The sequence below is a fragment of the Salmo salar genome, chromosome 20 (genome assembly GCF_965601325.2).
Source record: "Salmo salar chromosome 20, fSalSal1, whole genome shotgun sequence".
In the NCBI taxonomy this organism is placed as follows: Eukaryota; Metazoa; Chordata; class Actinopteri; order Salmoniformes; family Salmonidae; genus Salmo; species Salmo salar.
In genome coordinates this window covers 51,761,681-51,775,000 of record NC_138310.1, presented here as the reverse complement: position 1 = coordinate 51,775,000, position 13,320 = coordinate 51,761,681, and the positions used below count along the sequence as shown (strand labels likewise).

General features: G+C 44.8%; 1 protein-coding gene across 3 annotated transcripts in view; it reads left to right on the top strand.

Annotated features, from left to right (window-relative positions):
* LOC106580770 (pleckstrin homology domain-containing family G member 1) overlaps positions 1 to 13,320 on the top strand; it is an 86,869-nt gene that overhangs the window by 56,092 nt on the left and 17,457 nt on the right. For all 3 annotated transcript variants that reach the window (XM_082966503.1, XM_082966505.1, XM_082966504.1), the window contains 4 exons: positions 169 to 269; positions 9,248 to 9,314; positions 11,491 to 11,537; positions 13,136 to 13,286. In XM_082966503.1, coding sequence (XP_082822629.1) covers positions 169 to 269; positions 9,248 to 9,314; positions 11,491 to 11,537; positions 13,136 to 13,286 — 366 coding nt within the window. The remainder of the gene's footprint in view (positions 1 to 168; positions 270 to 9,247; positions 9,315 to 11,490; positions 11,538 to 13,135; positions 13,287 to 13,320) is intronic.

The window sequence follows — 13,320 nt, the reverse complement described above, 5'->3', positions numbered from 1 at the left end:
TCAGAAACAAATGAACATGAAGTATGAATGATGAGGTTATGATGACGATTGTATTTTGTTTATTTTGTCAATAAACATACTGACATGCATTTACAGAATCACATTCACAGTATCTCTCTCTCTCTCTCTCTCTCTCTCTCTCTCTCACTCTCTCTCTCTCTCTCTCAGGACTACCTGGGTTGCATCATTGACTGTGGGGACCTGCCACTCAAGCCGGAAGAAGTCAGCACTCTGTTCTGCAACATTGAGGACATCTATGAGTTCAACAGGTGGGTTAGTGTGTGTGTGTTCTCTGTCTCTGTCTGCTTACATGTTAGACCTACTTCATCCTCACTGCTCGCCACAGCTGTTCAGCCCTGAACTGGGGTCGATGAGATGTGTCCTCATGCTTTTGTGTAGATCTTAGCATGTCGCAGGTAGGCTACGTCTTTCATCTCAGTGCAATGTCTTAATGGTGATCAATGCTACCACCTGTCAACGAAAATTGAAACTTTTCCATTTTACTCGGCTCAATTTCACTCAGCTCTGATCCGTGTAAAATCCTACAACTATGGTGGTGAAATCTCTCCTGCAGCTGCTTTTAAACCCTACCCTCCCTTCTCCTCTGTTTCTCCGCTTGTTTCTGTCCTCTCACTCCTCTGCTCCATGCTCTATCTCTCTCTTTCTGTGTCGAGGCAGCTTGTGTACAGGCTGCAGCCTGGGTGGTAGGGATGTCCGTTTAATGTGCTGCAGACACAATGGCTGGCCCAGGCCCCAGGCCTCCACCAGACAGACAATGTGCAGACACAGGGACAGAGAGACAGAGAGACAGAGAGACAGAGAGAGTATAAGACAGAGAGACAGAGACAGAAAGAGTATAAAGAGACAGAGACAGAGAGAGAGAGGGGAGGGGAGGGAGAGAGAGAGAAAGAGAGAGAGAGTATAAAGACACAGAGAGAGAGAGCGGTGGGAGAGAGAGAGAGATGCAGACAAAAAAAAGACAATGAGAGAGATTTGGAATAAGGGATACTATCCAGCGAGCCCAGTTATGGTCACAGCAGCTCTCAAGGTTAACTAGTATGGGCTAGGTGGGACGCTAGTGTCCCACCTGCGGGACACACTATTCAACAGCCAGTGAAATAGCATGGTGCGAAATACAAAACAGCAAAAACTCATAATTTCATTTTCTCAAACAATCAACTATTTTACACCATTTTAAAGATAAACTTCTCGTTAATCTAACCACATTGTCCGATTTCAAAAAGGCTTTACGGCGAAAGCATAAAATTAGATTATGTTATGGACATAAACTTCACAAGAAAAACCACACAGCCATTTTCCAAGCAAGGAGATGCATCACAAAAACCAAAAGTACAGCTAAAATATTCACTAACCTTTGATGATCTTCATCAGATGGCACTCATAGGACTTCATGTTACACAATACATGTATGTTTTGCTTGATAAAGTTCATATTTATATCCAAAACCCCCATTTTACATTGGCGCGTGATGTTCAGAAAATGTATTCCCACCAAAACTTCCTGTGAATGAGCACATCAATTTACAAAAATACTCATCATAAATGTTGATAAAATTTACAACAGTTATTGAAAGAATTATAGATATACTTCTCCTTAATGCAACCGCTGTGTCAGATTTTAAAATAGCTTTACGGAGAAAGCACATTTTTCAATATTCTGAGTACATAGCTCAGCCATCAAAGCAAGCTATACAGATACCCACCAAGTTCTGGGGTCAACTAAACTCAGAATTAGTATTATAAATATTCTCTTACCTTTGCTGATCTTCATCAGAATGCACTCCCAGGACTCCTACTTCCACAAGAAATGTTTGTTTTGTTCGAAATACTCCATATTTATGTCCAAATACCTCCGTTTTGTTCGTGCGTTCAGATCACTATCCAAAGGCATAATGCGCGAGCATAAATCCAGACACAAAAAGTCAAAATGTTCCATTACCGTTCGTAGAAACATGTCAAACGTTGTTTACAATCAAACCTTAGGGTCTTTTTAACATAAAATTGCGATACTATTCCAACCAGACAATAGCGTATTCATTCCAGAAGAAAAAGAAGGAACGGCATGCTCGCGGGCTCGCGCATAACCAAGTCCTTTGTCCTCAGGCAGTCCACTCATTGACTGAGCTCCTATTCTCTGCCCAGTAACAGGAGAAGGAGGAAACAAGTTTCTAAAGGCTGTTGACAGCCAATGGAAGCCTAGGAAGTGTAACGTGACCCCACAGACACTGTAGTTTCGATAGGGATTCAAAAGAAGAACTACAATTCTCAGATTTCCCACTTCGTGGTTGGATTTTTCTCGGGCTTTTGCCTGCCATATGAGTTCTGTTATACTCACAGACATCATTCAAACAGATTTAGAAACTTCAGAGTGATTTCTATCCAAATCTACTAATAATATGCATATCCTACGTTCTGAGCCCGAGTAGTAGGCAGTTTAATTTGGGCACGTCATTCATCCGAATTTCCGAATACTGCCCCCTGTCACTAAAACGTTATCCTCTTACATCTAGATGTTCCGCTAGCGGAACACCACTCCAATATCCAATGATAGGGCGTGGCGCGAAATACAAACTCCTCGAAAATCCGAAAACTTCAATTTTTCAAACATATGACTATTTTACACCATTCTAAAGACAAGAATCTCCTTTATCTAACCACACTGTCCGATTTCAAAAAGGCTTTACAACGAAAGCAAAACATTAGATTATGTCAGCAGAGTACCCAGCCAGAAATAATCAGACACCCATTTTTCAAGCTAGCATATAATGTCACAAAAACCAAAACCACAGCTAAATGCAGCACTAACCTTTGATGATCTTCATCAGATGACACGCCTAGGACATTATGTTATACAATACATGCATGTTTTGTTCAATCAAGTACATATTTATATCAAAAACCTGCTTTTTACATTAGCATGTGACGTTCAGAACTAGCATTCCCACCGAACACTTCCGGTGAATTTACTAAATTACTCACGATAAACGTTCACAAAAAACATAACAATTATTTTAAGAATTATAGATACAGAACTCCTTTATGCAATCACGGTGTCCGATTTTAAAATAGCTTTTCGGTGAAAGCACATTTTGCAATATTCTGAGTAGATAGCTCGCCATCACGGGCTAGCTAATTTGACACCCACCAAGTTTGGTACTCACCAAACTCAGATTTACTATAAGAAAAATTGGATTACCTTTGCTGTTCTTCGTCAGAATGCACTCCCAGGACTTCTACTTCAACAACAAATGTTGGTTTGGTTCCAAATAATCCATAGTTATATCCAAATAGCGGCGTTTTGTTTGTGCATTCAAGACACTATCCGAAGGGTAACGAAGGGTTACGCGCGGACGCGTATTGTGACAAAAAATGTCAAAATATTCCATTACTGTACTTCGAAGCATGTCAAACGCTGTTTAAAATCTATTTTTATGCGATTTTTCTCGTAAAATAGCGATAATATTCCGACCGGGAGTCGTTGTTTTCGTTCAAATACTGAAAAAGTAAAATGGACTCTTCACGTGCATGCGCGCACCCATCTCATTGTTCTCAGATCGACCACTTACCAAATGCGCTACTGTTTTTCAGCCAGTAACTGCAGAGTCATCATTCAACGTTCTGGCGCCTTCTGAGAGCCTATGGGAGCCTTAGAAAGTGTCACGTTACAGCAGAGATCCTCTGTTTTGGATAGAGATGACAAAGAAGGCCAAGAAATGGTCAGACAGGGTACTTACTGTACAGAATCTTCTCAGGTTTTGGCCTGCCATTTGAGTTCTGTTATACTCACAGACACCATTCAAACAGTTTTAGAAACTTTGTAGTGTTTTCTATCCAAAGTTAATTATATGCATATTCTAGTTTCTGGGCAGGAGTAATAACCAGATTAAATCGGGTACGTTTTTTATCCGGCCGTGAAAATACTGCCCCCATCCATAACAAGTTAACTGTACCCTGATTTTCATACATTTCCCAGTTTCAGGAGTGATGCATTGGTACCGTATTTATGATTATTTGTCTGGAATAGTGAATGTGTCAATGAAAAACATAAATTATTACTATGTCAGTAGTTCAGTTGAGTGATGGGAACGTTGAGGAGGGAGAAATGGCACGGATGAGTTTGGACCCGACGGCTTCCAGTGAAGCCCTGGGAAGAGTACCGCTCATATTTTTCATATTTCCTCAAAGCTCCGCGCCCTGCCCCCCTGCTGACACTCTTGTTTTCACACTTCAGTCTCAGGGCCCATGCCAAGTCGTCTCTTTTCATTACATACCCCCCCCCCCCACATGAGTAAGTACTCACACCCTTCTCCAACTCCAATATGCTTCCTGCCCCCGGTTCTCATGGGAAATGGCTTCACTGTTGCAGGAAGAAACAGAGCGAGAGAGAGTTAGGGATTTCTCCCGTCTGCTACAGGCTCTGTGCAGTGTAACTCATTGCAGTACAGTAAAGTATGTGCATCAGTGCCAGGGGTTTATCCCCATCGCTCGTTGCTGTGGGGCTAGCTAGGCCATAAATTACATTTGTTTGTAATGAACAGAATGAGAGCAGTCAGTTCCCTAACAGGCTCCCAGGGAGAGAAAAAAAAACGAATTGTTTGCTAACTCTCTTTCTTTATTTCATCACTCAAAGTAGCACACTGTTCATCTGAGAAAAAAAGGATTGACCTCTTGTTTTATCCTCTCCTTTCCCCAATAAGTAGAGAAAAAAATCTACCTTTTTCTCCCTGGTCCTTTTTCTTGTTCTGGCTTTTCTAAATCTCATCTCCTCATCGCTGTGGTATGCAGCCCCTGTATCCACACTGGTGTTGTTATGTCTACTTTCTTGGCCTGTTCTCCAGGCAGCATACGGATGTCGTTTGCCGTGGCCCGCCGCGGTGGACAAAGCATAGTGTAGAGTTCTGGACCCTGCTGTGAGCAGACCGAAACCGCAGCAAGAGACAGGGCACAGCCTGGTGAACAGTACAGCCAGGACAGACAGACAGACAGACAGACAGACAGACAGACAGACAGACAGACAGACAGACAGACAGACAGACAGACAGACAGACAGACAGACAGACAGACAGACAGACAGACAGACAGACAGACAGACAGACAGACAGACAGACAGACAGACAGACAGACAGACAGACAGACAGACAGACAGACAGACAGACATGCTCTGTACTATTCTAGTAGTTAGTCAAAGACCAGTAGTGCGTTCAATCTTGTCCATCTTTATTAGATTCAAGCTGAGTAGAAACTGTGGCTGAACAGGCCACTATGATAGTCAGATAAGTGCTAAATTGTCTAGTCTGTCACGGAAAAAGGATCCTACATCACTGGCCTAGTACCTTATAGATTTATCTCTATGGATACGTGACTATACGTGGAATCGTGACCTCTAACTTTTTCTAACCCAACTCATAATGAGTGACCGAGAGACAGACACGGAGACCGAGAGATTAGTCAGGCCTGAGCTTATCAAGATGACTTAACTGTCTCTTGCTTAGAATCCCTGCCCATCCTCTCTTTTGTCTCTCTGTTCCAAATCCCTAATTTGGAAAGTTTGCCAGAGACGTTGAATCCTCAGTAGGCTAATACAGCGAGTATGAGAAACACAGAAACAGAGAGACAGCGAGACAAAGAGACAGAGAGACAGAGAGACAGAGAAACACAGAAACAAAGAGAGAGCGAGAGAGAGAGATAGAGAGACAGAGAGATAGTGAGAGATACTTTACTACTGCACATGAAGATGTTTAACTGCATTGTCTGAGTGCCATGATTTATCTCTTGTGTCTGTCTAAGGCCTGGTGCGAAGCCAGCCACGACTCACACGCAAAGTACATTTACACTAGAAACGTAGACCTTTCAAAATGAACACATTTCTTTTTTGCGTGCAGCTCCTGTACAGTATAATGATAACGAGAGGTAGAGGATCTGATAGAATAGCCTAATAAGAAACACATGTTCTGTATAATATCACGAGTTTCAAAGCTGGCTATGGACAGCGTATAATGAGAGTTCCTGACGTTACAGTATAAACAGATCAATTACCTCCAGTGACTGTGGATAATGGTTTTATTACCCGTTTGGTGTACCACTACTATTTGTTATACTGCTGGTATTTAAGTTGTGCCATAGAGTTGGAGTCAATTGGAATGTGGACGCGTGGCACCATAGAAATATAGAAGTATAGTTATTGCAATGGTCTGAGGGGCTTCCCCCCCCTCTAGAAATTATATTTCTATATGTGGCTATGTATGTCTGATTCATTCAACTTCTCATGGAGTAGACGCATTGCTTATGGAACGTACAGTAGGGGGGCTGGACTCTGGGGCCCATTGCTCATATCCCGGTGGCGGCCTGTGTGCGGTGACATTTAGTCAAGCCTGGTTAGTTCCTTCACTACGTGTGATTTAGGCCTCACTGTGACCCCTGCATGCTTGGCTCGGCTCACGGCTCCTATGAAGTCCCACACGAGAGACATAACCCCTTACCCTCTCACTCCTGTCCAGTCAGACTCAGTCTGAGTGCTAAGCCCCCTCACCCGTTCACAGTCATCCCTGTGACCCGGAGGTCTGCCTGGAGGGAATCTTCCCTCTTACCCTGGCTGGCTGGGATCCAGGAAGGGCCAGTCCCCCAAACGGTGCTGTCTGTTTTTATCTGCCGTGGCTCGTGTGGGAGTGGCTGGTGTTGCTGAGGATGCGGTGTCACATGAAAGAAGTTCTCACTTTGAGAGAGGCGATGAAGTCGGCATGTGAAGATACTCAGGGAATGGATTGGGAACATATAGCCAGCAAGGTTCAAGTGCATATAAACATTCTGATTTAGGGATGTAGATAGCTCTCTGTTGTTTTTGTCTGGTACTTACTGTCTAGTTACTAAAGAGGAAACAGATCTGCAAGTGCTTTAATCTAATGCAGAGATCGCACTCCATGAGAGAGGGATGCTTATTAAAGGAGAAAGGAGGGAAGTGAGGCGTACAGGGGGAAAAGAGAAGGGGGGAACTGGCTGTATGGAAGGTAAATAAACTAAGGCTCCCCACAAGCACAATGAAAAGAGAGGTTCAGAAGTGCGTCAATGGAAAGAATGAAATAAAGGGAGGAAGCGTGTGAGTTCATTGATGCAGTGCGCCTCGCAGGTGACCCCTCCCTGTTTGACTGTAACGCTTTGTGAAATATATGACTGTAGAAGGATCATCTGGAGGAGGCTCCTCTTTCCTCTCACAGTTCACCCTCTATCTAGAGGAGGAGCACATGCACATACGTTAACAACCAGATTGTCATGTGTCATCTAGCACAGGGAAGAACAATACACAAATAGTGAGGAAATAAAATCAGTAGGCTTGATTTAAAAGTCTAGTTTTTCACTGACCTCAAATATGGAGCATCTCTGTTAAAAGTCTATGGATGGAGTGTTTTAGTAACGAAAAGCTGGGAAAGTAATTAGTATGTTTGTTACAAGCATAACTCAAGTCCAAGGCCCTGACAGCCAAATACTTTCCAGGGCTTTTGTCTTAAAGTACCAGGCCCTGCTAGTAAGTGCCAAGCCTTAATTAAATCCAATGTTTGCAAACATGCTACAGCACTGCAGATGTAGTCTTGTTGAAAGCCCTTTGCTCTTGCAGATGGAGGAAATGTCTCCGTGGTGGAATGTTCTTTGTTCCCTCTTTCTCTTTGTCTTTGTCTGTCAACAACAGGATTCAGACATCAGTCAGGGCCAGTGGCACGCAGAGACACCCTGCTCTGTGGCCATTTGATAAAAACCACCCATAATTCCCCCTTGCTTCCCGCAAAACCCTAATGACGCCCTCTTACCGCGGAGGGCAGCCACGGAACAAGCCTCGTCTCCGAGGGAGGAGAGAGTGCCGTGAAAGAATGGAGGGCTGCGGTTTCGCTCCAAACTTTTCCCCCCATCCATATGAAGGCGATCTCCGAGTGTTTACAGAGGGCCTCTGTTTTCCTTTGGAAGAGGGGGGATCCCGGGAGACTGACCAGTCCAGCAGCCCTGGGACTCTCAGAGATGCGGGGAAGTTGGGCTTCGGTAATGAATTGAGTGCAGATGGGCTGCTCATCACGTCGTGTAACCTCAGATACGGGCTGATGGGGCTGCGGTGAATGACACCTTCAGTTTCAGCTCGCTGTCCAGGAATGTGAGGCTAGTTGTCTCTGTTGAGATGTCCCAGTAACCACCAGAGATTGCCATTACAGCCATTAGCCACATCAACATCCATCTTCTCCTAATCAGATCCGGAATTCAAAACGCATCGCTGTCCCTCAACTCTCCCCTCCTCACTACTATTCCTTACCTTTTCCACCATCTCCAGCCAAGAAAATTCTGCACCGATAGTTTTGATTCATTCAGATACTGAATGGAGAGACCCGCTGCTCTCCCCCCCACTGACATCCATGAAGTAGGATGTTAATCAAAAGTTACAGGCTCCTGGAGAGAGCTTGCATATGTGTTTCATAAGAGTTCTGTCCATGGTGATGACGGGGCTAGGGTGAGCTCATGGCACGGGACCACAGGTGAAACGGGTGCACGCGGTTATTTGACCCTTGAAGCAAACACTCGCCCCCTCTCCCCTGTTAAAAGTAGTCTGATCCAGGTCTGTGTTTGTAAGGTGTGGGGGTTGGGGAGGCGGGGGGTGGGGGCTGTAGTGGGACAGCTGGAAGGGGGTTCTGGTTGGGGTTGGCTGATGTGGGGCTAGATGTGTCCCATCTGCATGCATTTAGGAGATAGTTTGGAAGGATCGGAAGGGGAGACATAAATGAATCCTTTGTGGAAATGGAGTTGGGATTTGGGATCCGTCCCTGCCAGGATCGTCTTCGACACCAGCTCCAAGAGCCTCGGTGGAGACGGAATAACAGTCTCCAAACAAAGTTCTCATGAACTGTCCTAGACCTTGACAAACTCACATGCACTCATAAGCACTGCACAGTGTCTACCAAGCAATGTCTGTGCTGTCCATTTTATTTAGTAGTGTATGTGCTCATCATTATGTGTTATGAGTAGTTGTTACATGGATGTTACAGTATTTGACAGTGGTTTGTTTTATCATGACTGAGAGCTGTTGTACTGATTTGTAGAGCATGAGTCCCAGGGATGTAGACGAGTTACAGTGATGTTTCCATGACCTCTGTGTGTTGCAGTGATACATTTACATTGCTGTACTGGTGTTCTCATGGCCCAAGACTGACCTCTGTCTGTCTGTCTGTCTGTCTGTCTGTCTGTCTCTCCCACAGTGAGCTTCTGGAGGACCTGGAGAGGAGTCCTCATGCGGCTGCCATCGCCGAGTGCTTCGTTGAGAGGGTGAGTCACCACATTGCCATGATAAAGCACAAACAACCAGTACATTCACATTACACATTTTCTTTGTGGGTGTTTCCTGACTGGTTGGTCACTGCCAGCCCCTCTTGGGTCATTGCTTAAGACTGGCTTGCTGTGTAGGCTAATGAAGGCTATGACAATATGGTGCTTGTATACAGTAGCTATTTTGTTCTCTGGATGCAGAGCGCTGTTAAAATGTCAAGCAAGCAGATTGTGTGAAACAAACTTTTGTTTCGGCCAAGTAGAGAACCACAGCTGTTTGAAGTGGGCCGCTGACATTGGGTAGTGTGTCAGAGGAAATGTTTGTACTTGGGCTATGTGAGTGTGCGTAGGCCCCTGACCAGAGAGGCATGGTGATTGGTTCTGGTTCTGAAGCGGTGGTGGCGCTGACCCTTTAACCCATGTGCTCACTACAGTTGAGTGGGTCTGCACACCCGCATGGTGCTGTACTGTAGTCGCCTGAGTAATGACACAGAACCACCGCTGATAAAACAGGAACAGTGAAGGGTCCAATCGACCAGGGAAACAGGCTCTCCTTTGTGTCGGCTGGGAAAATGGCCAGCGTCTATGTCCCTGACTCCCAGGGTATGCTTCCATATGTGGGGCTGCAGACGGACACGCCTGGCCCTGCCAAAGCTAGACCAAGACCCAAGAACCAGAATCCCATTTGCGGTCCAGGATCCAATTCTTAGTCCCGTCTCCAGCCTGTACTTTCCTCTTTGGCGCCCAGACCCTCTTATCCAGCAAGTCCCTATAGTTCTCTGCTATTGAATGGGCTACTGTTGTGGCCAATTATAGATGGCTGCGGAAAAAAGAGTACATTCGATTAAGCCATTACCGGCAAGGTTATTCTGGGTTTTGCGATGCTGCTCTGAGCTAGACTAACCTCTCTAAACCGGGTGAGGACAATGGCCCCTCGCTACTGCAGAGTATGTGGAGGTGGCGATATAGGAAATACTCAGAGTGGAACGTGCCAGAGTGGAACGTGGGAAACGCAGTTCAAACGTGACTGTTTCTGCTTGGAATTAGGCCGTACGTGCTCTTAGGTTAGGTGTGGTCAGACACTGGGTCTGTATGGAGTCAGCTGTAGCCTGTAACAATTCACCATCTGCTAAGCTATAACTCTCCAACCCTAGACCTGCTGGCTCTATGTACGACTGAGTGGTAAAGACAAATATACATACATACACACGTTTTTGGAACATAATATTTAGTTGACCTCACAGAACCATTATCTAAACCTGTAGGAGCCATTTTGGACTGTTTATGAGTTGTGTGTATGTTGTTTGTCAAGGGTTATTTTTTTGCTTGTTTTGTACACTAGAGGGGTCATGGGTCACTGGTCGTGTGTGTATATAGGTAGCACAGGTGACCAGGAAGGGTTGGCACAGGTGACCAGGAAGGGTTGGCACAGGTGACCAGGAAGGGTTGGCACAGGTGACCAGGAAGGGTTGGCACAGGTGACCAGGAAGGGTTAGCACAGGTGACCAGGAAGGGTTAGCACAGGTGACCAGGAAGGGTTAGCACAGGTGACCAGGAAGGGTTAGCACAGGTGACCAGGAAGGGTTAGCACAGGTGACCAGGAAGGGTTAGCACAGGTGACCAGGAAGGGTTAGCACAGGTGATCAGGAAGGGTTAGCACAGGTGAGAGGAGAGGGCATACAGTTCTTACCGTATCACATATACACCTTATAGAATGCCTCTCTGCACCTTTTGTACAGGAATATGTCTTTCGGAGCTATTTATATTTATAGACACAATAAATGGGAACTTCACCCCAAAAGAGTAACGTTTTGTAAAGTTGATTTGTGGATGTGGACAGCTCTCTCCTGTGCCAGTGGCAGTCATAGGGAATCGCCACTACAAAACCTACATAAATGTAAAATGCAATTAGGTTTCTTTAACTTTCTTAGATAAGCTGTTTAGATGAGAATACATGTTTACATAAGTCGGGGAATGGGGTTTTGTAAGGAGATAAAAACAAAGTATTTATTTCTGAGTGAGACCTGGAGAATGATCCTCTTGTGAGGGGAGCTGTCACATGATCATAGGGGGGTTTGTAGCAGAGTGAACATGGAGACCAAAGCTCAGTGTCTCTGGTCTTTCTCACACGTCTCTCTTCTCTGCCATCGGTTTATTTTCTCTCCCTCTTGTTTAGAGCGAAGCCTTCGACATATATACCCTCTACTGTATGAACTACCCCAAGTAAGTCACACACACACACACACACACACCACTGTACTGGTGTGCTCTGTCATTTGACCTAGATCATTGAATGATAGCTATTGTGAAGGGACCTGAGGTGAGAATGTAATGAGTTAAACACAGTGGACAAGTGAAGTTCAAAATACACATTTGAAATTGTTACAGTGGTATAAATATACAATTGTATATTATGGTGGTGGGAAAGAGTACAGCTGTAATCACAATCCTTTATAGAGAGACATCATTATTTCTAATGGTCATTAAGTACGTTTACATGCACACAAAAAAATGTGATATTAAACTGACTATGGCAGAAGGCTGAGTGTAACATTACTCATGTAAACACCTTACTCTGCTTATCTTAATCGGCGTAAGGTCAAAATCGAAGTAAGCACACAGTATGCCGATTAAAACACCCGTTTTTCTGAGCAATCTTTCGAATTATTAGGACATAAACAGCTTAATCGGCGTTCCAGCTGTGTATTTGATCTGCATATGTGCAAGCACCGGGAAGCGCAAGCCTCCCTCTTAAGTGATTTCGGAAAAACGGAAAGTATGCATCTTGTAAATAGTTTTCACATACAAATGTACAAACTCAGAATCAAAAAGTCTTCGCAAAAATAACACCGCCACTGTGGTAGAACGTTTGTCGTGACTGTCGAATTTCTGCATTTATCAAAATTACCATCAGGTAACCTGATTTCAAATGTGTCCACGTTAACAGGGAAATCATTAGGGAAATCATTCTACTTGCAAAGCATGTAAACGTTTTATACAAACTATTAGATTAACCTGAATATCTACAATAATCACATTATTGTGTGCATGTAACCGTAGTCAGCGTCTTGAATAGATCTATTTCAACTACTCAGTGGTCAGACTGACAAGTGAAACCATCAAATCAGAATTAGGTTCATCCAGTGAAAGACTATAGCGACTGATTTAATGATCGCGGTTAGATTCGGTCACTGTTCAAACAGGCTAACTCACAGTTTGCTGTGCGTGCAAAATACAAACCCGTCACAAGCATTTTAGAGGCGGCATCTTTCAAGGCCCGTCAATTCTAATCCCAAGGGCCGCTACTATTTGACTGGCAGATGTTTGAATAGGACTGGATCGCTGCCCGTCACCATGACGATGCGGTGTTCCACATGCTCCGTGTAAACAGCCTTTCGTGTGTCTGTCACAGAGAATAGAAACAAAATTATGTTGGTTATGAGACATTGATGGTGCCCTGACCCTGTACGTGAGCTGTGCGCATTCCTCCAGTGATGTCTTAAAAAGACCTCGTTCATAGCTCATACCGAGATATGCTGTTAACAGATATCAGAGCTTTTGTCTGAGAAAGATATCCCAGTCGGACAGCAAGGGGACTGCAGCAGAATGTTTTACTATATGTAAATAGTTGCGTTCAGACAAAAAGAGGCCCCTCTGAAGGGGGGACCGGAGGCATATGCTGAACACATTACTGTACGCTTCACCATGAGATTAAGTGCTGTCTGGCATAGCAATGAGCCAACTGATGAGTCTTACTGTGAACCCCCCCCCTCTTCCACCAACAACCTCCACCCCCTCTCCTCTTGGATCTCTTTCCCTAGCTCGGTGGCTGTTCTGAGGGACTGCATGAAGAACAAGAGCCTGGTGAGCTTCTTCCAGGAGAGGCAGACCACCCTGTGCCACTCCCTGCCCCTGGAGACCTACCTGCTGAAGCCAGTGCAGAGGATCCTCAAGTACCACCTCCTGTTGCAGGTCAGTATAGGTCATGGCCTGGGTCACAGAGACA